This window comes from Exophiala mesophila (genome assembly GCF_000836275.1).
Source record: "Exophiala mesophila strain CBS 40295 unplaced genomic scaffold supercont1.2, whole genome shotgun sequence".
NCBI lineage: Eukaryota > Fungi > Ascomycota > Eurotiomycetes > Chaetothyriales > Herpotrichiellaceae > Exophiala > Exophiala mesophila.
Genome location: NW_015622505.1, coordinates 3,548,047 through 3,572,360, shown reverse-complemented (window position 1 = coordinate 3,572,360; position 24,314 = coordinate 3,548,047). Strand labels below are relative to the sequence as shown.

At 50.4% G+C, this 24,314-nt stretch overlaps 9 protein-coding genes across 9 annotated transcripts; 4 read left to right on the top strand and 5 right to left on the bottom strand.

The window, feature by feature from the left end:
- Positions 1-18: 18 nt before the first annotated feature.
- On the top strand, positions 19-447 carry PV10_03079 (uncharacterized protein; the record flags this gene model as incomplete). Its single annotated transcript, XM_016367475.1, has 1 exon — positions 19-447. One exon carries the CDS (start codon positions 19-21, stop codon positions 445-447), a length of 429 nt encoding a protein of 142 aa, XP_016226993.1.
- Positions 448-973: 526 nt separating this feature from the next.
- PV10_03078 (uncharacterized protein) lies at positions 974-1,315 on the top strand (the record flags this gene model as incomplete). Its single annotated transcript, XM_016367474.1, has 2 exons — positions 974-1,080; positions 1,114-1,315. The coding sequence occupies 2 exons, from the start codon at positions 974-976 to the stop codon at positions 1,313-1,315; spliced, it is 309 nt and encodes a 102-aa protein (XP_016226992.1).
- On the bottom strand, positions 1,123-3,388 carry PV10_03077 (uncharacterized protein). Its single transcript, XM_016367473.1, has 2 exons — positions 3,049-3,388; positions 1,123-2,962 (listed from the first exon to the last, which is right to left on the bottom strand). The coding sequence occupies exon 2, from the start codon at positions 2,892-2,894 to the stop codon at positions 1,527-1,529; it is 1,368 nt and encodes a 455-aa protein (XP_016226991.1). The 5' UTR covers positions 2,895-2,962; positions 3,049-3,388; the 3' UTR covers positions 1,123-1,526.
- A 269-nt stretch (positions 3,389-3,657) lies between these two features.
- PV10_03076 (uncharacterized protein) lies at positions 3,658-6,709 on the bottom strand. Its single transcript, XM_016367472.1, has 2 exons — positions 6,497-6,709; positions 3,658-6,419 (listed from the first exon to the last, which is right to left on the bottom strand). Exon 2 carries the CDS (start codon positions 6,115-6,117, stop codon positions 4,315-4,317), a length of 1,803 nt encoding a protein of 600 aa, XP_016226990.1. The 5' UTR covers positions 6,118-6,419; positions 6,497-6,709; the 3' UTR covers positions 3,658-4,314.
- Positions 6,710-8,368: 1,659 nt separating this feature from the next.
- Positions 8,369-13,072, bottom strand: PV10_03075 (uncharacterized protein). The gene has a single exon (XM_016367471.1). It carries the CDS (start codon positions 12,874-12,876, stop codon positions 8,770-8,772), a length of 4,107 nt encoding a protein of 1,368 aa, XP_016226989.1. The 5' UTR covers positions 12,877-13,072; the 3' UTR covers positions 8,369-8,769.
- Positions 13,073-13,623: 551 nt separating this feature from the next.
- On the top strand, positions 13,624-15,955 carry PV10_03074 (uncharacterized protein). The gene has a single exon (XM_016367470.1). The coding sequence runs from the start codon at positions 13,744-13,746 to the stop codon at positions 15,928-15,930; it is 2,187 nt and encodes a 728-aa protein (XP_016226988.1). The 5' UTR covers positions 13,624-13,743; the 3' UTR covers positions 15,931-15,955.
- A 737-nt stretch (positions 15,956-16,692) lies between these two features.
- Positions 16,693-18,859, top strand: PV10_03073 (uncharacterized protein). Its single transcript, XM_016367469.1, has one exon. The coding sequence runs from the start codon at positions 16,717-16,719 to the stop codon at positions 18,562-18,564; it is 1,848 nt and encodes a 615-aa protein (XP_016226987.1). The 5' UTR covers positions 16,693-16,716; the 3' UTR covers positions 18,565-18,859.
- On the bottom strand, positions 18,777-20,245 carry PV10_03072 (uncharacterized protein). Its single transcript, XM_016367468.1, has one exon. The coding sequence runs from the start codon at positions 20,050-20,052 to the stop codon at positions 18,838-18,840; it is 1,215 nt and encodes a 404-aa protein (XP_016226986.1). The 5' UTR covers positions 20,053-20,245; the 3' UTR covers positions 18,777-18,837.
- A 343-nt stretch (positions 20,246-20,588) lies between these two features.
- On the bottom strand, positions 20,589-23,381 carry PV10_03071 (uncharacterized protein; the record flags this gene model as incomplete). The annotated part of the gene is made up of 1 exon (XM_016367467.1): positions 20,589-23,381. The coding sequence occupies one exon, from the start codon at positions 23,379-23,381 to the stop codon at positions 20,682-20,684; it is 2,700 nt and encodes an 899-aa protein (XP_016226985.1). The 3' UTR covers positions 20,589-20,681.
- Positions 23,382-24,314: the final 933 nt, after the last annotated feature.

The following is a 24,314-nucleotide window of genomic DNA, read 5'->3' as shown; positions in this document are numbered from 1 at the left end:
ACCTACCTACCATCCATCATGTTAATCGGTATCAGCGGCTCCATCTGCTCCGGCAAACACACCACCGCCGAATATCTCGTTCAACACCATGGATTCCTCCGTCTTCATCTTCCCACACAATCACGAGTCCACAATCCGCCCAAAATATCATCATCATCAACCTTGGTTTCCCAAACTAATTCGACCTCTCACCAACAAGAAGACTCCCAATCCGACTCAGCACGTCTCCTGCCAAGTATAACCGACCAACGAGGAACCCGCGGCCTCACATTTCCCGACGTCGACGCATTACTCGACTTTGTGACCAAACGATGGCGAGAACATTGGGTATTGACAGATGTTTCAGATGAAGCGACTTTGGAAATGTTATTGCGAAGACCGTTTTTCTTACTTATTAATGTCGATGCCCCTGTGGGGTTGCGATATAGGAGATTTACGGATCGGTGAGTGATAGATATATGATATCATACATCCACGTCCTGAAAGAAACCAAAGTCATCGAACTAACGCAACCACCCTTGTCAAATCATATAGATGCACACTACGCAATCTCACACCTATGCCACTAGCGGATTTCATCTCGTATAATGATCTCCAACTCTACGGAATCACACAGACATGGCCTATTTCGTCGTCAAGTGGTGAAACTCCACCCAGAACGAAATCCCATCCTCCGACCGGGGTGGCACATTTGTTGTCACGGTCGCATCTACAGATTCTGAATTCGCATACCTCCATCACGACATACTATACGTTTTTGTCGACGTTGAGTCTAGCGTCGCCGATTCGGTTGCGGCCGACGTGGGATGCGTATTTCATGACGTTGGCGTCATTGGCGTCGCAGCGAAGCAATTGTATGAAACGGAGGGTGGGGTGTGTCTTGGTGCATAATTCACGCATCATCAGTACGGGATATAACGGGACGCCGCGGAATTTGACGAATTGCAATGAGGGTGGGTGTGCGAGATGTAATATGGCGTCTACGGGTGGAAGCGCGCTCAGCACCTGTCTATGTCTGCATGCTGAGGAAAACGCGTTGCTTGAGGCGGGTCGTGAGAGGATCCGCGAGGGCAGTGTCTTGTATTGTGATACTTGTCCCTGTCTGACTTGCAGTGTCAAGATTGCGCAGGTTGGTGTCAAGGAGGTGGTCTTTAGTCAGAGTTACAACATGGACGATGCGAGTCGAAGGGTCTTGAAAGAGGCAGGCGTCGAGTTAAGGCAGTTCAGTCCTCCGAGCAGTGGCCTAGTGGGTTTCTCGGGCGTCTTGGACGGTGACAACTTAGGAAATGAATTGGTCGTCGTCAATGGCAAGTAGTTACAAGGGCTATTAATCCCTGCATGAAATAAATACATAGCTCTGTTGGACGAATGAATATCAATCAAGAAACAACTCTTGGTTCAATCATAGAATATCGCCCACCGAGAAAAATACGGTCAATCCGCCTCTTTCGTTCTCACCTGCTCACAAATCTTCTTTCTTCCAGGGGCGTCGTCGCAGGGGCTCCATGATATGGTCCAGCAGCAGGTCATGTGGAGACTTTGCCGGTCAAGGGAGACGTGGCACTCGTGGGTCCGCTCGTAACTCCCGTCTGCTGTGACTCCTCCATTCTGGTCGTAATCGGTGTCACGTTTCGACTTTCGGTGGGGCTTGTAGGAATACTATTCGAAGATGTTGCAAAGCTGGCGATGATTGAACGCCACTGCTCGGCATCTGCATGAGTGTGTGCCTTGAACTGAAAGTCCGAGGTCATTGCCAGCTTCTGTCCAAACTTGCTCCCTGATGAGTCTTTGGCTTTGACCGTGAATTTGAGGCCATCCGTGGCTCCAACGATGGCGTCAGCCAGGTTTAAAGATAAATCGGGGGTCGGGTCTTTGTGGTAATTGTCATTGTCACGATATTCATGGAGATAGCCTGCAGGGGAGACAGCATAATACCCGCTACTGTATCCCTTCAGAGCACCCATTCCCCGTGACTTGCGCTCAAGGGAGCCTTCGATGAGTGCTTTGGTGGCACGATGTGTCTCATTGGGGAAAGTAACGCCGTCCATGGTCTTCGCTGGAGCATTGGGATTTACCAAGGTCTGTTGATTCCTTGAGATGAAACCGTTCCACTCAAAATCAAGCGGGATGTTGCTAGCAGTGGAGGCAATATCCCCATACATGGCCTTGATTCGATCAGACTGGCCACTCATGAACTGGTTGTATGCGTTGATCGCACTTTGAACCGTGGTTACAACGTGGGATTCGAATTGAGCAAAGGAGGCTTGAACAGCAATCAAGTCTTGCCGGTTATTGTTCTCCTCGAGGATCTGTCTGTTGAGGCGATACAGGATGCCTCGACGAAGCACATAAGGGTCATGATTCGCCGATACTTTACCACCTGAGGAGTCGAAGGCAGCAGCATTGTGAGCAAGTAACTCGATATGTTTCTGTGTGGTGGCGCGAGCCTGGTCCACAGCCTTGGATCCCTTCCCTGCACCGCCTGCGAGTTCTTTCTTCTTGTTCTTGATTTCGACATGGAGACGCTCAAGCACGGGCAGGACCTGAGCAGTCAGATTCCTGGAGGTCTCTTCGTAGAGCATGCTCTGGGAGTTGGTGTTGGAACGGAGGTTGTCAATCAAGCCAACAATGCCTCCGAGGGCAGTATCGAAATGGTGTGCCTCCTTCAAAGGGTCTGACAGTGTCTTGAGGATCTTCTCCTGATCCTTGGACCGTACATGTTGATCTTTAGCCACGGCAGAGACGTAGTTCTCAAGGTAACCGCACATGTGCTTCCATGCTCGGAGTCGTTCGAGTAACAGGCCCGATGCGCCGGATGGGTCACCGTCCCAGGTGTCCTCTCCTGAGGATGTCCTCGTGGTCGCGACTCGGGTCGGAGGGGGTGAGGTCGCCATGAGGGGATAATGGCAGCTAGAAGAAACTGGGGTGTATTGAGGTGGAGGGGTTATGTTGTAGGGTAAAACTGCCATGATGGTGTCAGGTTAGCGGTGTTGTATGTAATTTGGTGTGGTGTTTGATCCTAGTCGTTATACTAGGGGGTAAACTCACCTGGTCGTGACAATTGATTGAATGAAGTGAAAAAGCAGACGACAACAGTGATGATTCTTGGGACGTTCCTTCCTGCAATCGACGTGGTTGAAGCGACGCGTTGAAAGTCCTGAGGGAAGGTGCGGCTGAAGATAGCCAGCAGATCTGCTGGTCGACGCTCCTCGAGAAGATTGCAGGCACCGGGAGACGAACAGCCGAGCTATGCAGCTTATTAGCCACAATATCGATTATAAGGTTCCACTGCTGCTAGTTTATGCTCAAGAGAAGGTCAATAAGCTGTCACGTTGACATTTACTCTCTTCTACGAAGATTCAGGATTGTAAAGTGTCACATATGCCCCTCGTTGTCCTCAGCTGGAGCGTTCTTACACCCTCCTTTGCCCCCTAATCTGTGAGCAGCCGGATCCCAACGACGTCATTGCAGATCCCAGAGGATCGGCAAACAGACTACACCAATCACGCTTGACTGGTGGCACGTTGAAAGGGTGGACGAGGACAGAAAACAATACGCTGCACCAAAGTTTCGATGACAATTCATTGCACACCCTCATGAAATCAACGAATACTTGATCAAATTGTGAGGTCAGATGATGTGAGTACAAGTTCAGATTGCAAATCAATTAAATATACGTAGCGAGTAATAGCTACAACTAACGCTAAGTCGCCTATAGAGCTCTAGAAATCACTACTACATACTCTCGTTAGGGCATTCTCTATATTGCACTTCTCTCTAGAGCACTCTCTTCAGGGTACTCTCCATATCGCACTTCTATCTAGGACATATACTCTCGGGCATCCTCCGTATCGCACTTCTCTCGAGGGCACTCTCTCCAGGGTTCTCGCTCCAGTACTCCAAGATCACTCGGACAAACTCGAGGTGAATAATCCGAATACTTAGTCACGGGATCACAACTCGCGCATATCCAATCATTTCAGTAATAAGATTTGTTCTAAGCCAATCATTCATGTTTTTCTCAGCTCATATCACGTAAAAGTTTGGCCCGCATGCCAGATTCTCCTACAATAAGAAACTAAAACTAATGTAGAACCTACTCCGTCTCGCTCCGTAGGATAATTAATACTTGGGATATATCTATAAGCCAGACCGCAAAGATTGTACAGATTGTTTTGGCTACATGTCATGTGACATTCATGTAGTCAAATGCAAAAGTAGGATATCGAGGATATATGTTTGCTGCACTGATCCGAATCAGAATATGACTGACAAGATGTCATCCAATTCACCAGGCTGCGAAGCGAATCATGTTTAGTGAGCGACATTCTTCTCGGCCTCGGGCAAACTTTGGGTATCGGTAAGCTTGGGGTTGCGGAGGAGGAGTGAGAAGACGATCAGAGGCACGCAAAGGCAGATACCAGTGATGCACAAGAGTCTTTGGGCGTGTTGGTAGGATTCGATGATGGCAGTTCGCTCAGGGGTACCGACGGGGTAGATAGCAGCCACGGAGAACGGGTCGGCGTAGGTGGCGCTGGCCAGAGTATCGTTGCCGAAGATTGCGAGATTGTCTTCGAGGGCGCTGGGAAGCACATTGGTCCAGATGGCGCCTGACACAGTGGCACCGAGAGCAGAGCCGATGTTATAGGTTGCAAGATACAGACCAGTGATGACGGCAACATGCTCGTGCTTGGTGGCAGCCTGGATGGAAGCTTGAGCAGGGTATGGAAACATGCCGCCGGCAAAACCGAGCAAGACTTGAGCTCCAATGACACCAGACTGACCAGCTGAGCTGGGTGAGCCACGGTAGTGAATCAGGAGACCGAAAGCGACGGCGAAAAGGCAGGTTCCGGCAACAATAAAGTACTTGAGTCGCTTGACCTTGTACACGATCAATCCGAGGATGAAACCGGTCACCACTGAGGTGAAGCTGTACAGGGACAGAATTCTGGTGGCTCCCATGATCGAAAAGTTGAAGGCAATGATCAGGACGGTGTAGAGGTAATCTCCTTGCATGTACCAGGCAAAATTCAAAGTACAAGCTATTCCCAAAGCAGCCCAAACAGCCCGGTCTCTCAAGAGATCAAAAGGCACCAATGGCTTAGGAGCTCGCATTTCCCAAAAGGCAAAGGCAGGAATGCAGAAAAGACCGACGATCAAAGGGGCCAAAACGTGTGCCTTCTTCCAGTTGTCTCCATAACCTCCAGCAATGGTGAAAGGGGTCAGGACCAGAGCAAAGACGGCGATCAAGAGAATGATGCCGATGACGTCGAGCGCCCAGAAGAGTTCGATGCAGAGTCGCTTGAATCCGAGAGACTGGTAGGGGGACTTGTAGTTGTCCAAGATTCCGGCCTTCTTGGCCTTGCGAGCCACATGCCACAGGGTGATGATGAGAGGCAGGGCGCAAACAGGGTAGATGATGGCCCACATGCCAATACCCCATTGCCAGGTGGTGGCCCCCAGAACCGCGGAAGCGACATTGCCGCTGATCCAGGTGTTGATGATGAATGGCAAGGCAGGAACGTAGCTGAAGAGCAAACGAGCACGAGTCGAGGTGATGTCGGCAATAATGACTTCGACAAGCAGGATAATACAGGTGTAGCCAATCTGATAGATGACAGCACCTCCGACAAAAGTCGACGTGGTTGTGGAAGCAGCTTCAACAATAGTACCAACGACGTAAAAGACGACACTAACCATGACCAACTCAACACGGCCAAAGACATCGGCAATCTTGGCGGCCGTGGGTTGGGCAGCAGCGGCAATGACGGATCTGACGACGTTGATGGTGGCAAGGAGCGAATGTTGGCCCCATGAGGCCGTGGCGGTGGTCTGGTAAGTGTAGCGAACTGTGCCGTCGAGACCGTAGGCGTAGGCGATGAGGAAGACACCAATGAAGAGGAGGATGCGATCGGTCTGGGTGATGACCTGGGCCATGGCTTCTATGCGAGCAACACCAGGGGATTGTGAGCCAACGAGGATGGAACCTCGTCGGTCAGAAGGGTACTGGCCCGGTGCCAGTCCATCCTTTGCCGCGACATCTTGGTCCAACTTGGGTTGGTCGGACAGCGCTGCTTGAGGAGGCATTCTCTCCTTGGAACTGTCGGAGAACGACATGGTGTCTGCCGGACAAGAGACAAAAGAATAACGAGTGAGGAAGAGGTGGTTGTGGAGGAAGAGACAGCAGTAGCCTTGTGCTGGGACAGTGATGATTTATCAATGTCGGGGCAAGGTCGAGATCCATGTTGCATCGTGGCAAGTGGATGCTAGGGACATGGGTCGGACAAGGCCTGAGTGACAAACTTTTGCTCTTCCGTCACATCGGACAGGGAGTGGGGAGAGAGGACTTTGAGACGGAGACGCCATACTGGGACGTGGGTTGCGAAGATGGCAACCAGAGGAGTAGAGAGCGGAGACTCCTATAGGCTGTTAGTGTGCTATGATCACTCGGGGATGTGCTATGCACGTATGGAAGAGAGGCACTAGAGGGACGCACGGTGTGGGCTTGATCAATAATGCTGGTGAGTGACTTGGGACTTGTGAAGAGACGAGTGACAGAGAATGAGTGTCATGGCCGGATACGGCGAATATTGCGTGTGGGTGGAGATGAAGCGCAGCGATTAGACAAGACTGATTGGTGATTTATCTTATCAGATGTAAAAATTCTGTCCCAAGTGGAGGAAGAAGGGAAGGATCGCTGCTTGGCGTGATCAAGGGTTTCGACGTTACAGCTTGTGAAGCTTGGATCTTTGTACATACGGAGTAGGCCGAGACTCCAAACGGCTCAAAGGCCCCTCGGCCTGTGGATAGGGCCTGGGCATGCCTAAGGTAAGTACCTAGTTGCTGCTTATAAGTCAATATCCAGGTTGCCTTGGGGGGTCCCGAGGGCGGAGAGAGCCCCAATTAGTCCTGGACCGGGTGCCCAGACACGCTGGTCGGCAACCCCCCCCCCAAATCTGTGCCCATGGCGATTATAAGCAACGCAAGCTTACTATACGCCTGCAGCAGTCATGCAGGGAAATCACATGGGTATGGATGATGGGATGAGGGTATTACTTTATTATTAGTTGTGTAGGCGGCGTCGTCAGCAGGCGTAGAGCACCTGAGTACCGAATATTAACTACCAGGGTAGGTCAGGTACCTATCTAGGTACCTATCTAGCAGGCTAGCAGCCTAGGTACCATACCTAAGGTATGGACTTCCTTGCGATTCAAGTTACCCAGAGTTCTAGCTTCAACTTTAGGGGATCTACATACCTGAATCTTAATGGCATCATAAACCAACGCCGGCCCTTTCTGACCATCGATCGATCATAACAATTTGACTTTTGTTATTGACAGTAGTCTCTACTTGGTATCTCTGTCTGGTCTCTGGCCTCTCGTGTCTCTCCTTTGTACCTAGTCTTTCATCCCTCGTGACGTGTCCCAATTGACCCTCTCTTCTAAGCGGCAACCTTGAACTCCCACGACTCCCTCGGCATCAACGACGTGGCTGATTCAAACCCTCTCTTCTTGAGCTGAGCAAATTATCGGCCGCCAATTCCGAGTCGAGTCGACTTCGGCTTAGACGAAACAAAACAACAACAATACCTAATAATGGACCCTTGTGGCACCGACCCTCCCAACTAAATTTTTCCGTATGGGAGGCCCCTTGACCCCTCGGCCCTGCCCACGGGCGCCCCGACCCAAGAAAACTTGAAAGCCCTGAGGCGCCTCTGGTTCCCCCGGGAAGTCCCCAGCGTCGACGAATTTTTCAGTTTTCAACACGTAAGGACTGAGGGATATTTCCGCACTAAACCCAACTAGCCAATTCCATCCTGTCACACTTGCGTTGAACGCACGATGTTGCATCTAATCAGATCACACATGCAGACTTTAAGAATGTATCCTGGATCAAAGAGAGACCAGCGCTTCCTTGGCCTGGCTCGTCCTTCCCTCTTGGTATCATTCCACCATATCTTTCCAAGATCGGTACTCCTTGGCCTCAAAGGTCCAGACAATCCGTCCATTTCCGGATACCTAGGCACGCCAGGTAATGTGGATAGGACTCAAGCCTTGGGAGATGAATGAATAAGAGGGACACTCGCCTTGTCATGTGGAGTGAATACTAAGTCACGGTGGATCTTGATCCCCATTTTCGTCTTGGTTAGGTTGTTTGTTGGTATATCTCCGTACTCGTAGTAATATAACTCCATCTTCTCTGCGTACGCGTACACCACATGCATTATTAGTGCTTAGATAGCACTTGTGCACAATAATTACTACTACTAGTAACTTTCCTCGATCGATCGTGATCATTTTCTAGTCAAGTCTAGTAGTAGTCAGGGATATGATCGTCACCTCTAGACTTGATCCCTACAAACCGATACCGGAGATTCGATCACTTACGAGTACTGAGGCGGCAGATCGATTCTCTTTTTGACTTTTACAACTTCTTCTTACACCCAACCATGTCCAGGGTTTCCCGACGTCATCAAACTAGTTCATACTACTAGTTGATGCCCTATAGACTATGCATGATCGTCACCTACACTACAGAAGTTGGCCCGATTCTGATCTCATACTCCATCGCCAATTCATGGATCCATCTCTACCAATACTCAATAACACTTCCATCATTCAAAGCCTCATCCTCATCCTCATCACCGATTGCTCGCGTGACATTCCCAACCCTGAAAATCCAGTATATCAATAATGTCATTCATCGGCCACCTGGTTGCACCTGGGTTCTTCGATGACTTCACCATGATGGTCATCAGTGATAATCATACTACAGAACCTCTCCCAACACATCGGCTCCTCGCACAGCCGTAACAATATGCCATGGTAGACAATCAATGCTTGGATCAATGCAGCCTCTCGTTGCCCCAAGACTGACCAATCCTCGATATTGTCGAAGCACGTCGTCGAGCAATTCTTCCACCGGCATCTTATCCATATCTGCCGCGTTTGGAAGGCCGTGGACCCAGCTGACTTCAATCGCAGAAAGTCCATCCTCTCCTTTCTCCCCTCTGCGCTTCATCAAAAATCCCGTCACAAGAGCCGGTCGGATTTCTCCTGTCTCGCTCGATTGATTGACTCCATACGGCAGGATAATCGACCAGCTCTCTTCCGATGGATCGATCAGTGTGATGTCGCTTTCGGCATTCGGATCGAATCCATGCTCAGGCGGTGTGGCGGCGCTGAATCCACCGCTGCCCCCGGGGGTGGGAGTTGCTGCCATCAGCTGGTCCGGCGACGTTATACCAGCCTGTGGCGTTGATCCAGGTGTTCCGTACATATTTCCGAGAGTAGCTGTGCCAGACTTGCCGCTTCCCTTGGGAGTCACAATTCTCAGCATGGGACGTAAGCGTGCTGACAAAAGAATCAGCTTGCAACGCGACGTAGCTGGCGTTCGCTCGTCCTCGAGTTTGCACCATTCCTTGACTTCGGCTACATCGAAATGGCCATTTTTGACTACGTTCAATCGCCACGTGCCAGGTACTTTGGCCATGATGTCTTGCGACGTGCCCCACATCTCTCGAAAGATCTCCTGTCGCTGTCTTCGAGGGCCTGAGCTCCATAATTGAATGCAATAGGACATGCTCAGCGCAATAGTCCCTGTTTCGTCCGTCCATGCTGCTGAAATCCATCGTTCATCATGACTGATCGAGTACGCTAGGTGAAGACATGGTCCGCTCTTGGAGAATGGAGAGCTGTAGCTAGATGACAGGTGGAAGTGTACCGAAGAGTCCATCTTGACCATGGTCACCGCTGAGCTGCATGACCCCGCCGGTGTTGTTGTCGTCTCTGACTTGACAGGAGGTAATCGATTGTAGACCTCGCGTGCCAGTTTGAGGTATGCGCTCTGAGGTGGTATCACTAGCATTTCGCTGCTCGCCACAAACCCTTGAGGGATAATTTGCAATGCAATGTCCGCGACTTTGGTCTTGTCCGTCACCGAGTCTCGGAATGCTCCAAACAGCGCGTAGAATGCATGACAGGTGTCCAAGTAGTCATTCATGTTCTCCGTTGGAGAGATGATGTATACCACCACCAAGCCCTCTAGGTCGGTACTCAATCCGAGATGATCACCAAGTTGTGCACAGCGACGACTTGAATCATCAAAGTCTTCAATGCTCCAAGGAACCAGCCCATTCTCAGTGAAGTTCGGAACACGTCCGACTTTGTGTTCCCCCAAAAGACAAGAGGTATATGCATCTGACATTCTCCGTAAAAGATTGCTGCAGCCGTCCAGGATGTTTTGCGCGTCAGGACACACGCAAAATACCGTCACATCTTTACCGCCGTTGTCAGGCTTTAGATTTAACGTGTCCCAGAATTCTATAATGGACATGGAAGCCGTGAGTGTGTGGTTGCCTCGCCGTACACGAATCTGTGGATTCGGCAGCCGGGCCATTCTTCCTGAAAGGTTGATGGAAGGCCCGTCGGCTTGAAGATTCACGAGCTGTGACAATGTAGACGGGGTTCCATTTGAATTGATCCCGCTCAGGTTAAGCCCAGCTGTCGCTTCCTCGTCAGATGCAGGCCTTGAATGGTGTTGAGAATCGACGACTGACAGCAGAGATGATTGAGAGACTTGGTCGACTAGGATCTGAGCTACATCAGTTACTTCGGCGGCAGACAAGTCGGGGAGTTCGCGAGTTTCTGCCCCTGAACCGGAGCAGGGTATTGACGGCGGCTTCATAGATCCATCATGGAGCAGTGCCAACATCTGTTGTGTTTCCTGGCGAATCTTCTGTTCCTCTGGCTCAGTGACCTCTGACGCGGCAGGCGGTGTTTGAGCGCGATACTCGGTCCATTGCGGTGCAACTTTCGACGTCGTGCTCAACGGGACATGTTGTTCAAAGGACATCCTAGAACTGTCATCGGTCTCGTCTGTGTCTGACGGGCTAGAAGGGATCATGTGGAGGATGTTTTGATATCTGGACAGCTCTCCAGTCTCCGCACGTTTGGGCTTGGGGTCGAACCAAAAATCACCGTTGGCTGAATACTTGCTGTCCCGCTCCGATAGGTCTAACGAAGGTTGCACACCATCAAACGCGCTAGGCCTCCGAGGCCGATTCGTTGATTTTGTCCCATATTGATCTCGAACGTCCCTTGAGGGTAGGCTCTCTGTGGCCAGAGGTAGTTCATTTTGCTTGGCCACTGTTGAATTTGTTGGCCGAGAATCTCGAGGCATAGATGGTGAAATCTGCTCGGAGTTTGTCTTTTTTGAAATTTCATCCTTTGCATGGACCGACGCAGGTAAGGTCTCCACCGGTGTCTGCCGGACGGCATTGGTAGCATGCTCTACCTTAGCTGCTGACAGAATATCGACATTCGATTGACCATTTGATGACATGCCAGGCTCCTGGTCTTTGGGTTCATTCCCAGGCTCATCGTCAAAAAAGTCCCAGTTTGGCTCGTCGCCTGCGGCCTCTTGGCCGAAAGTGTCGCCAGGCATCTCGTCAAACAGATCCTCATCATAAAAACCTCCGCTTAGGTTGGTGGGTTCGTCATAATCAGGCATTTGCTCGTCCTGGGTAGATACCATGTCTGCCGGTCCGCGCAACAGGTTGGCCGGTGTGGTGGCCAGTCCATCCACCGAGGAAAACCCAGGGGTGGGATGCGTCATCACGGCATCTGGTGGAGTGGGATATATGGTTTGACTTTGGGGGAAACTCGGAGGACCATAAGGATGGAAAGGTTCGTCAAAAGGTCCGTCATCATTGAACAAGGGTTCGTCATCATCCTCGTGGTCGTTATTTTGGCCCTGGTGTGCGTCTCGAGCGGGACTGAGGGCGGTGCCAGAGATCCATTTCTGCACAAACTGTAGTGCATCTTCAGGAGTCCCTTCTGCCTCTGGCGGCAAAGGTGGACTCTCTGACACAAAGCATAGCTCTGAGGGCCAAAATATTGTCTTCCACGTCGTGGTCTCGATGGATGGAGTGTTCGGCGATGATGCTTTCTGGCTGTCTGTTTGGACCACGTCACCTGTTTTGACCACAATCTCAGTCTCGACCCATCGGGTTGATTTGTCTGTCTCCAAATACTCGCCGTGCTCTTTCAGCCATTGCGGGAGTAGTTCTTTCCACACATTCTCCACTAGGCTGAGAGACGGTTCATAGTCCGTCTGCATCTGGAAACTGAGCTCTGTTCCAAACTTTGCAGCTCTCTGGAGCTTAAACCTGGCAATTATTCCGAGTGGCGCAAGATAACCCGAACACCTGGAGTCTGTGACTTCAACATCATTTGAATCAATATCGCTTGCTCGGAAGAATGACGAGGTGTCTTCTCTAACAATAGTCAGAACAATGTGCCCACTAAGGATGATCTGAAGGTCGAGTCTGAAGAGGCTCCATTTCTTGGTTGAGTCGAACCGGTCAATACTGGTTGCAGCTGGCAGATCTTCAATCAGATAAAGGTTGAGCCCCACTGTCTGGATGGCGCGATCGTTCGCTGGCACCAGTCTAATGCTAGAGGTGATGGCAGCAGTGAAGAGTCGATACAGTCGTGCCTGCTCGGGTTTCAAGAGATCCGGTAGTCTCGCAGCGGTTTTGTAGGCAATTGTGCACGCGTTGCTACGGAGAACATAGCCAAACTTGCTCAACAAAGCTTTCTGGTCTTTGGCATTTGCGATGTCGACCTTTTTGTAAAAGGTAAATAGCTGTCGAGCCTGAGGATCGAGCGCAGCTAGAATTGACGCTTCCCTGAATTGACGCTCCGTCTTCCTCAGGCGAGCAAGAGTTTCCTCCGGAGACAAGACCTGAGGTGGAGTATCCGGGGTTGGTGGTGGAATTGCGACAGTACAGACGATGTAGGCGATTTCGCCGAAGTCGCCCAGGGTATATACATTAGTGGCGCAACTGATGGGAAAGTCGTAGGAGGTCGCCATCGATTATTCGTGGCGAGCCACGATCAATAGGTGCCTTTCGACGCACAACAGAGATCCAGCTTGAATTGGTGGCCGCATTTGATCATTTTTGACATGGATTCCGCCGTACTGGGGAGGACATCATGATAAAAGGGTGTGTAATGAGAGCTGTTGAGGCCACCCAGACGGGATTGATGATGGTGGTGAGCAATAAATGGGCTTAACGGTACCGCGAAGGTGAAGATAATCTCTGCTGTCAATTGGTGAGAAACCTCATGGATGTCCGGGACCGATGCGCTCTGTCTCCTCTAATCGCCAGCTCGAGCAGGTCCAGGTGTGAAACTGTCTCAGACTTGGGTGTTGATGTTGAGGTTCTTGGTAGTTGACAGATCATATCACGTGCGGGGCCGAGATCCTTGGCATGCAGTAAGTCAGGAATCCACATGTTGGGCGAATATGTCAATTGTAGATGGCTGGATACGTAGATGACATGTAATTAAGGGAATATAAGGGATGATTAACACATCGGTTACTTGAATATAAAAAATGCCATTCAAAAATATCGCCCAAGTCGAGTAAGGCACAAGTACAGCGCCCCGAGACAGTGGGTGACAATCGGGCGGCTCAGCCTTGCATGTTCAGCCTTGCCCCAGACATTCTTCGGCTCAACTTCGGCAATTGGACAAATTTTGCCCGCCAAAAAGTTTCACAATTTCAGTCTGCGGTGAAGAGGCGATGGTAGGTATGTACTGTATCGACCACTGGGAACAGCAACAGCCGGCGCAAGACAGTCTAATACATTTCAGGGCCTGTCATTGATGATAAAAATGTCAGTCTCGCATTTCGGCCCATGAACAGACCCTATTCTCCTTCCTTTCCTCCATCAACATGAGACTCACCGGCAGTGGGGTCCCGGTGTATACCGTTTCTGGCTCTTCCACGTCCAGAAACCTACCAGACTGGCTGTCGTCAAAAGAGAAACGGAAAAAGGACCCCGAGTATGCCAATCGTGTCGAGTTACTACAAGACTTCGAGTTTGAAGAAGCCAGCCAATGCGTTCGGGTGAGCGAGGATGGAGATTGGGTTATGAGTACTGGCACCTACAAACCACAGATACACACTCACTATCTACCTAACCTCGCCCTCTCCTTTGCTCGACATACAGACACCCTCAACAAAACCTTCCTCTTCCTCTCCTCCGACTACTCCAAAACTGCACATCTCCAAGAAGATCGATCTATTGAATTCCACACTCCAGGCGGCTGTCATGATGTGCTACGGATACCTCGCTATGGTCGTGACCTGGCTTATGATAAGAGAAATTGTGAGTTGTTAGTGCCGGCCGTTGGAGTCAATAGCGATGGGTTGGGAGAAGTATACAGAATCAGCCTCGAAGAAGGACGCTTCATGCGGCCATTTGAAGTGGACGTTGGGGGTGATGACATGACCTCGTCAGGAGCAGGTGCTCTACAGGGTGGCATCAACACTGGCAGTGTTAATACTGCAGCAGTAGCGGAAGGAAGCCACAACCTTTTGGCTTTTGGCACATCGTTGGGTACAGTCGAGTACTGGGACACTAGGTCTAGGGCTCGTGTCGCTACTCTCGCCATGCCATCTGATCATGACGGTCGACCGGGAGTGACAGCCTTGGACTTTCATCGTTCTGGAATCAGCACAGCAGTTGGAACATCTTCCGGTCTCATCTACCTATACGACTTACGGTCGCCGGTTCCTACTCTGAAGAAGGATCAGGGCTACGGGTATCCAATCCAATATCTCGAATACTTGACGCCATCCACCACAACACGAGCATCCACATCCGAGCCCAAGATCGCATCCGCAGATAAAAGGATATTGAAACTTTGGGACGAACGAGATGGTACGCCGTGGACATCTGTGGAGCCTGCAGTTGACATCAACTGCGTTGCCTGGTGCAAAGACAGTGGCATGTTCCTGACGGCGAATGAAGGACGACAGCAGCATGCTTTTTTCATTCCTCAACTTGGCCCAGCACCGAGATGGTGTTCATTCTTGGACAATATTGTGGAAGAAATGGCCGACGATCCTAACGACCCCTTGGCGTTCTCGAGGTCCAAGGTGGGCGAAGTTTACGACAACTTCAAGTTCCTCACACTACCACAACTCCGGATGCTGAACATGGACCACCTTGTAGGCAAGACCAACCTCCTGCGGCCATATATGCATGGTTTCTTTGTTGCTCAAGGCCTCTATGAAGAGGCACGACTAATTGCAAACCCTACGAGCTACGAGGAGGAGCGAGAGAAGCGAGTGCAGGCTAAGATTGACAAGGAGCGGGAAAGCAGAATCCGCGGAAAGAAGAAATCGACCGCCAAGGTCAATCGGAAGATGGCGGAACGAATCATGGAGCGCGAGCAAAAGAATGAACGCCGGCGGGCACAAAGAATATTGGCCCAGGGCGGAGACGATCAGGCTGTGGAGGATGCGGCCGAACCAGAAGAACCCGAAGAAGTCGAAGACAAAGGCTTACTCGGCGATTCTCGGTTCTCGAGGTTGTTCCAGGATGAAGACTTTGCCGTCGACGAAACATCTCGTGAATTCCAACAACTCAATCCAAGTACCAAGGTGGCGCCTTTGTCCAATCTGGACAGAGAAAAGGGCCTCACCGCTGTGGAACAAGAAGCTCTTGATGAAGTACCTCCTTCAAGCGACGAATATGGTAGTGACGGCGATGATGTGCCGGCCAAATACCGGACCAAGGAAAGAATCTCCACAGCGGACTACAAGCGTCGGCCCAAGAAGCAAAGTCAAGGCAGAGACAACATGCAAATGCGGGTGAGTTCGTCAAAGAACTCCAGACCTGGCGCTCGTAGCAAGGGCGATCGATCGTTTGGCTCGCGTGCCGAAAACATGCAGCCTGTCCAAAGAACCAAACGCAATGGCTTTTCGGGGAATGTTATGGGGGAACAAACCATCACTTTTGAGCCTTCGCGGGGTAAGAACAAGCAGCAAACGTTTGACTCGGGCGATGGATATGGAAGCCAGCGATCAAAAGATCGTCGAAGTGCATCAAACAATACCTTTAGGAAGATGTGAGAGGAGAAGAATAAGCATGCAGAATTGTAGCACGGGCTTTCGACCATCGAGCCTCATCGTGTACTAGTACATTTATGACTATTATCGACACCCATCCTCCTTATCGAGGACACAATGTTTATCATATCGACGAGTGAGTCACTGTCGACGTGATTGGAACTCATATCATGGAGAAAATGATATAGAATAGACTATAGATGCACACATGCAGTCAGAATGACGGCGAATGACTGTCAGACACAATTAAACTTGTCTAAGTTGGTCTTGGCGTCGCGGTTGCCGCGAGACCAGGGGTGGACTGGTTTGGAAGGTGCGAAGGGATTGGTCGACTGTGGCTGAGGAAGGCACGCGGGTTGGAAGCAGTCACTAGCGGCAGGCGTGGTTCTGTCAGGGTGTGTGGTCGCGCCTGCCGTGTTGTTCGCTTGCGCCTACAAGCCAACATTCCTGACATTAATTGAAGTTCAACATTTCACCTTGTCGACGACCCAACACCGACCAACAGCCCTCTCGGGCGCACTATGCGGATGATACTAACCACAGCAGCACGATCATACTGACAGCTCTATACAACTAGTCACTAATCGCCAATCGACCACCCCACCGACTATCCCGACTATCACGCCCGCTGTCAATCACGAGCTCGACTCAATCAACGCACCATCGACACAATCACCGTGCATTCATGGACGATAACGCTTAGATACCACGACCACCAGCACTGCCAGACTTGGCAATCGATCCTTAGCGACAGCCACCCATTGAGACTCCAGATCTCCCCCCGCGACTATGCCCTCGTCGGACGATATCCCTTCTTCACCCCCCAACGGCTCGACTTCGCTGGAGGACTCGTTGAGATACTACAAAACCCAATACGAAACCCTCGAGGCGGAACTTGCCGAATTCCAAACCTCTAGCAAAGAACTCGAAGCCGAACTTGAAAAGGATATCGAAGCTTCGGAAAGGCGCGAACGCCAATTAAAGGACAAAGTTGGCAACTTGCAGTATGAGGTGGAGGAATGGAAAACCAAGTACAAGCAATCCAAACATGAAGCCTCAAACGTGCAAAACTCGTTGCAGAAGGAAATCACCCAGTTGCGCGACGACAATAGATCCTTACATATGCGTCTGCGTGACATTGAGGTGGCCAATGATGATTTTGAGAAGAAACAACGCAACACCGAGTCATCCTTGGAGGATATGGAGTCAAAGTACAACCAGGCCATTGAAAGAGGTGTCATGCTCGAGGAGGAAGTCCGCACTGGCGAACAGGAACGCGAAGCCTTACGGATAGAGGCACAGCGTCTGAGAGACGAGCTATCAGATCTCAGGGTCGAGACTGACATCACCAAAGAGAAGTTACGAAAAGAGCTCGAAGCCAACGCCATCAGGAAAAAGCCTTTGACTCTTCGACCTGTGGGTATGACTGGCTCCCCACGATCCGAACTGTCTCCGACCACCACCAACGCCTCCTCTCCCACTTTCGACACCCCTCCTACCAAGACCGCCTCCTCGTCCGGCATCTCAGACATCCCTACACCCCCATCGCCTCCAGTTTCAGACAACTCTATCAACACAAGGATCCCTTCGACATCGGGTCTGCCAAAGCCCCGACTCTCACTCAACGCGGCCAGTTCGAACCCTCGACCTGCGACATCAGCCTCCAATTCCTCGTCCAGACCCAGTGGCCACACTCGTGGCAACTCGGTCGCCATGTCACAGACCAGACCTTCATCAAATATGCGACAGAGTATCTCGAGACCTTCTGGGGCGCTTACATCGCGATCCGGTCTGCCACAGTCTAATTCGATCATGCATCTGAGAAACCTACGAGGAAAAATGCAGCAATTGGAAGCGCGGGTCCAAAATGCCAAAGCAAAACTTCCCGAGTCGCGGCTGCCAGCTCCCACTAGCACTCCCCCCAGAATGTCACCCAGAAGTGGCTCAGCACTGGGCACTCATATCCCCTCGTCGGTGACAGTTCGAAGTCGAAAACGCACCAATGGAAGTACCATCAGCGGGTTGGAGTCGTTGCCAGACAAGCGGGTCGATACACCATCAGTGCCGACGTCGCGAACAAGTCGTATGTCGGTGAGTCATCAGGCACCGGGCTCGCCGACCAGAGGGGAGATGGCGGCACCGTCCTTTCGACCATCCAGTCGAACCAGTGGCTTCTCTGGGCGAGCTTCGTTTGTGCCCAACCACAGCAGGCCGGGAAGCCGGGCGAGTGTGACAGGATTCCGGGCGCCGCTTGGAAGCGGAGTAGGGTCCAATTTTGCGCCAAATGCATCGACAGATAAAGTTCGACCAAAGAGCAGCCTGAGTAGCTATGGGTACGATGGCACCCTAGATTCCGAGGCAAGTGATACTTCTGCATTTTCGGATCTGAAGGACGCCGTCACGCCGACGCCTCGGCGAACGACCTTCGCCAAACGAACGAGCGACGTGGGGTCTGGGATCCCAAGTCCAACCAAACGGACGAGTATGAGTGGAGCACTGGGCAAAACCCCAGGATTAGGGCGACGACAAAGCTCGGGGCTTACTCGGATCGAGGGGGGAGCAGCGGGCGACATGAGACCTCCTTCACGACAGTTGAACAACGTGAATGAGGGCTACGACGTTAATGAAACATTTTGAAAGGCAGAATGACGATGACTTGCAATGGACCGATTAGCGAAGGGGTTCTTATGGTGTGCTTGTCACGATACTCTGGTTGATACTCTAGTTGACGGTGATGTCATGATGATCACCTGCATGACCGTGGAGTCTTGAGGTTCTGCTTAGATGGATGTTGAAGAGATGGGGTGGGCACAGGAACCAAGCAGATTCGAAACATAGGATGAATATCACTTGTTATTGCCGGTGTGTGTTGTTGGAATCTCGACTCTCCAAGGACGTTTGCTCTATCTCTCAACACTGGAACGCAACACCATCCCGTTTCGCAATATTAGTTCCTCCACCTGCAAAGCCTGTCCCCTCGCAACTAACCTCCACCAGTCTACCAACCGTATTATGTCTATGTTTCGATTTCGATTTCTTCGACTTGTTCCCATCTTCACCAGTCAAAACCTCCCCACTCGACCGACCAGAAAGATCAGCTTGACAAACATAACAACTGATCCTCGAATCCGACGAAGAGCCCTTGAGAAATAACGCAGCACACCCCCCACATACAACATGTCCACATCCAACCGCCGTACCCAGTCTCGCACGTGACGTATTAGTCAATACTTTTTGACAACTAGGACAGATTCTCGACGTTGGTTTGGTTTTTGTGGTCTTGGTGTTGTCTTTGTCTTTGTCTTTGTCCTGGTCATTATCATCGCCCACCTCCGTGAATTGCACCGTAACCAGACTTTTTAAATTATATGTATGTTTATCGGTTGGTGTTGATGCCGGACATAGAGGTTGAAGTTTATGTTTGATCGTTGGTCCACTTGCGGTGGAGATGGTCGATACAGACGGGATCCAGAAACTTGATTCTGAGGTTGATGATGTCGAGCGTTTAGATTCTGTCTTTTGCGAACCGTGGCTGTGGCCATTGCTCTCGCCGTTGCTTGTGCTGCTGCCGCCGGCGGAGTCTTTGGATGTTGTAGTCGTAGGAGTTTTTACTGCCGTCGTCGTCGTCGTCGTCGTCGAGGTAGAAGAAGAATGCATCTCAGTAGCACCTCTCTTCCTCTTAACACCTCTAACATCATCACCTATTCCCATCTCCCCCCTCTCAAACCTCTCCAGCTCCCTCTGTCTCTCCTCTTCGATCTGCACTTCTTTCTCCTCACGTTGAATCTGATCTCTAGCTTGCTGATCCCTTTCCAATCGTTGAATCTCTTTTCTTTGACTGACGAGATCATTGAGTGCGCATTCGCGACAGAAGAGATGGACTTTGGGTTCTTCAGAATGAGATCCAGAGCCAGAGCCAGATCCAGATCCAGATCCTCTAGTGTCGGCTCCGTTGTTACACGCTACTGGATCGACAGCAATACCTAGACATAGGCGACAGTATCCAAATGGAAGGAATGCATCTCGTGTTAAACGTGTTGATTGACTGCCCCAGTTGTTGCGGAGAAGCGAGCGTTCGTGAGCAGTGAAAAATGCAAGTGACGTGTTGCGTTTGGAGTGGGACATTGTTGATTATTATTGACTGGATGATGAATGATTTGAGGGAGATGTTTTGATCCAATGGGTGGAATGTGTTGAGGTGGTTGGTCGCTTGGATTGTATCCTGCAAGCTGTGTATGTACAGTAGCTATCCTTCCTCGCTTTGCGTGCAAGGGTTACAAGTCGAGGTCACAAGCGATTAATTTGGATTGGTTGAGATATTCGTAGATGGTTGTTGATGGTTGGAGGTTGTGGAGGTTTTTCCATCTTGGAGTTGTGATGACTAAGCTGCTTCGGGATCTGTGCAGACGACAGCCATCAAGGACGATGCAGTCGACTCCCTGCAAACGTCAAGTCTACAGTCCGCTGGGACCTACTTCGTATGTATAGGCTTCTGGATCAATATTAACTCCAACCGCTGATCTGTCCATGTACGAGTTTCGCATATCTGAGCTCAGAGACCTGCCCCAGGACGATATCACGTGACTAAATTCTCCATTCAACAACGAATGTATACATGTTGGATGGAAAAGCATTCTCCTACTCAGAACTGGTGATCAGCGCGATGATCAAGCCGTCTTCCATTGCATCTATTCAGCTAATTACTTTACATGTCCAATTTCACTGCGGCAAACAACCTCCCAACCCATCCTCATTCACCAAGTCTCGGCCTCTTTCAACCGATCCCCCGATCCTCCGTCATTGTTGAATGAGTGTCGTCTTAGCCTTTGTTCCATAAACATCTTGCGACCCTCAACCCGTCCCGTCATCGAGTCTCGACGTGATGAGAGTACAAACCCCGAATCTTTCGATCCCGTTCCGTCCTTTGCTGCGATCAGATGCGCAATGTCTCTCCGGAGAATCCTAAAGTGAGTCTTGCTTGTCTGGCTTGAAAGCCACACCTGCTTCGACATACCTTCTGGGTCTCCAAACGGACACAGATATGGCCGGAAATATGCTCGAGCGATTGCCAGATCTTTTGATTCTTGAGATGATCTTGTCAGATCTCCATCCGGGACAGACTGTGAAGATGAATCTCGAGAATCACATGCAAGATCGTTCGAAGGGCCACGCTCTGTCGGGAACTTAACCCTAATCACTGGCTGCATGCTGTCAGAGATGTCGTCCTCCAATGGGACTCTCGTCCTAGGAGATTCAATAGAGTTGTTGTCCGGCGCCGCTCGATCCAGAGCTGAGGAAGTGTGGTCACTCGGAACTGACTCTCTGCCAAATCCTGTAGGTTGAACTTGCGTAAGAGTGGCTGGAGAGCTCACGGACGCATCAGAAGCAGTACTTGTTTTCTGGAATTGACCGTTCCCGACCGATTTGGGTGCCCTATCCACAGGCATTTGCGTCTTTGAGGTTGTTCCACCTTCTGCCTTATGTTGTTGATAACGTGTCATAGAGCGTCGACCTGTCTTGTCGGGGGAACTACCATTACGTTCGTTGCCATTGTTTCGTGCCCATGGGGAACGTTTGATTTTCGGCTTTTGGACATGGAACCCATCTTCAGCATCACCCTTGATGTTCGAGACCTGCCCCACTCCATTCTCAGGATCAGCTCTGTCGTCCGCCGAGCCCTTACCAAATTTGACTGCCTTCTTCGGTGCTCGGCTGGTTGACTTGGCGTTGGCCTCATTTCTTCTATCTCTCTCCCGGTCAGTAGCTGACGATTGTAAGGGATGTGACGTCGGCTCGGAGTCCTTCAATTGAACTGGTGCGGACTTGGGTGGGAACACATCGAGGTCTTCTGTTAGAGGCTGTCGTTGGCCGTGAGTGTGCTCATCCTGACTTGCGAACCCAGCCGCCCCGTCCTTTTGGTCTGGAGTTGCCAATAATGGATTGGCCTGTTCGTTCTCCAGCGTTGAGCCCTGATCAACTTGGTCATCTTCATCTCCGGAATCATCATGATTCAATAGGACTTCTTCGGCATCGCCAAAAATCCGTTGTGGAACTTTTTGGGCTTTTGCTACGGCGTTTTTCTTCTTCTTTTTCTTTGTGCTCTTACTCTCCTGAGGTGGTGAGGGCGATATGGATAGCTCTCGTGCTGAACTCTGCTGGTCCTTCGAGTTCGGAGGTGTTCCATCGAGGGTCATGAGCAGCTGTGCACCTTCATCAGTCTCATGACTCCTGAATTTTTGTTGCCGAAGTCGAGCTTCCTTCTCAGGAAACTCGTGGACCTTTCCATGCTCAATTCGCAAATAGAAGTATTCTTGATCGGTTCGATGCATCATGCATACCATCTCCCACACGCGTTCACTGGTTTCGTCAAAAGGCTCCCACTTAATAGAATCCATGACGACATTTGCTTCGGGACATGCGATTTCTCCAAGCTTTCTTCGAGCATCAATCGTAAGTCGACTGTCAGAGCTCCAGAAGTAAGTACAAAGCGTCATGCGAACGCCTTGAAAATATTTCGCACGGAAAAAGTCGACTTCTTTGAGAGCTGTCCCACAGCATATGTCTAAAATATGTGCCAAGATAGGGTGGTACCATCCGATCAGAGAGAACGAATCAAAGATCAAACCAGCAAGCCGATACAATTGTGGTGGCTTCATCTCTCGCATGGTAAATTCGACGACCATCTCATGGCATAAGCTTCTCAGACTTCGCCAAGTAGGGTCTTTGCTGGTCATGGAGCAAAATGCGCAACAGCAGTCAAAGCCAAGAATCTCTTTCAAATACAGGCGGTGACCGGTAGTACTGCCTTCGAAGCCATCGGAATACAGGATTGTAATTTCTTCGCCGGCTGGGATCTCGCGGACCGCTCTGATTGTGAGTTTCACGTTGGCACTCCCGCTTCCTTTGCAGTCGGATACTTCCAGCATCGCGTTCGGAGCACAAGAGTGGTTCAGCAGGCCGGTAAGCACGCCGAAGACTAAGCCGGGTGTTGAGCCTAAATAACTGCAGATTGAGTCATCGAAAAACCGGGCAGCTAGTCGGGCTCGACGGCTCAGATCCTCAGAAGTATTGCAGAGATCCGTCTGTCTTTGATATTCGCCGTTTGTTATGGCTCGTAGAAGTTCCTGTAGACTGAAGCTGATTGTTGGTGTCCGGCGAAGAAATGCAGCTTTGAGGTCAATAGGGTAGCCATAGGCATGGACTAGTCCTCGCTGGGCAAATTCCTGTGTTTTTTCAACAACATCCTCCATCTCTTGGACCACATCGTGGACGAGTCTGATAAAATTGTCTTTGCCAATCTCTTGGGGACCTTTCCATGGACGTGAGAAACGGGAACTTGGCCAGGAAAATCCAAGTTCAGAAATGATAATGTGGCCGGGCACAAGGTGGAACTGGGCAAAAACACCATGTTCCCACGCGTTGCGCGATCCCTCATCATGACGATGGATGGCCATTTTGTTTCAGATGCGTAAAAGGTTGGGGATCGAAGAGGAATGTTGCAGTTGTATTGTGGGAGCTGGCGGAAAGATGGATGGCTTCGATAAAAATACAAGAGATAAAAGTTGTTGGCCTGGGGGTCGGTGATATTCCAACTTTGACTGCCAGAGAGAAATCAGTGCAATTGAGTAACCAGGGTTTGGTAGAAAGAGGTTCGACTTCAGGGAAGGAGGCTACCACTCAAACAATCTGGAAAACAATCTGGCGCATGTGTTTGAGACAATCAAATAAGCCAAGAGCGCTGGGATTGTTGGATTGCGACTGCTGGCACTGAAAAATCACCCAGTTTCAGTCGGTCTGTTGTGTTTGAACAATGGTGTATTGGTCTGGCTGTGAAGATGTCATCATTCATCAAACAATGGTGTTTCTGGATTTCTGAGGTCTCGAAAATTTCATCAGAAGATGGAAGGAAAAAATAATTAATTAATCACATCTCAGACTGTTCTTCTTGAGAGGAGGTTTTTCTGCGGCGAAAAAGCCTTCGAAAATGTCCAGATTTTCATTCCACGCGATGGCCTTAATCGGCTGCCAATAAGATCGGTTCAGACTGTGACAGATCTGTTGACAGCGCCGAGAACAGTGACTATGACAGTGAGTCACAGTTGATGGCTTTCTGTCGACAGGACAATGAGAGAAAATTCGTGAAGCGTGACATTACCGCGTCCAAATAAGAAACCTGGGGTCGGGAACAGTGAAAAGAACTCAACCATCAGCAGCAATTAACGACGCGGTTAGATGAATAATATTGTAACTGAGGTATCATAAGACTCATCCAGTGAAACCAAAGCACAAAAGTTGATGGTGTTGACTCTGCATTAGAGCCTGGAGAGTTTCAGCCTGGTCAATTCAGTGGTACTGGCTTTGAGACACAGCAGCGTGACCAAATTGCT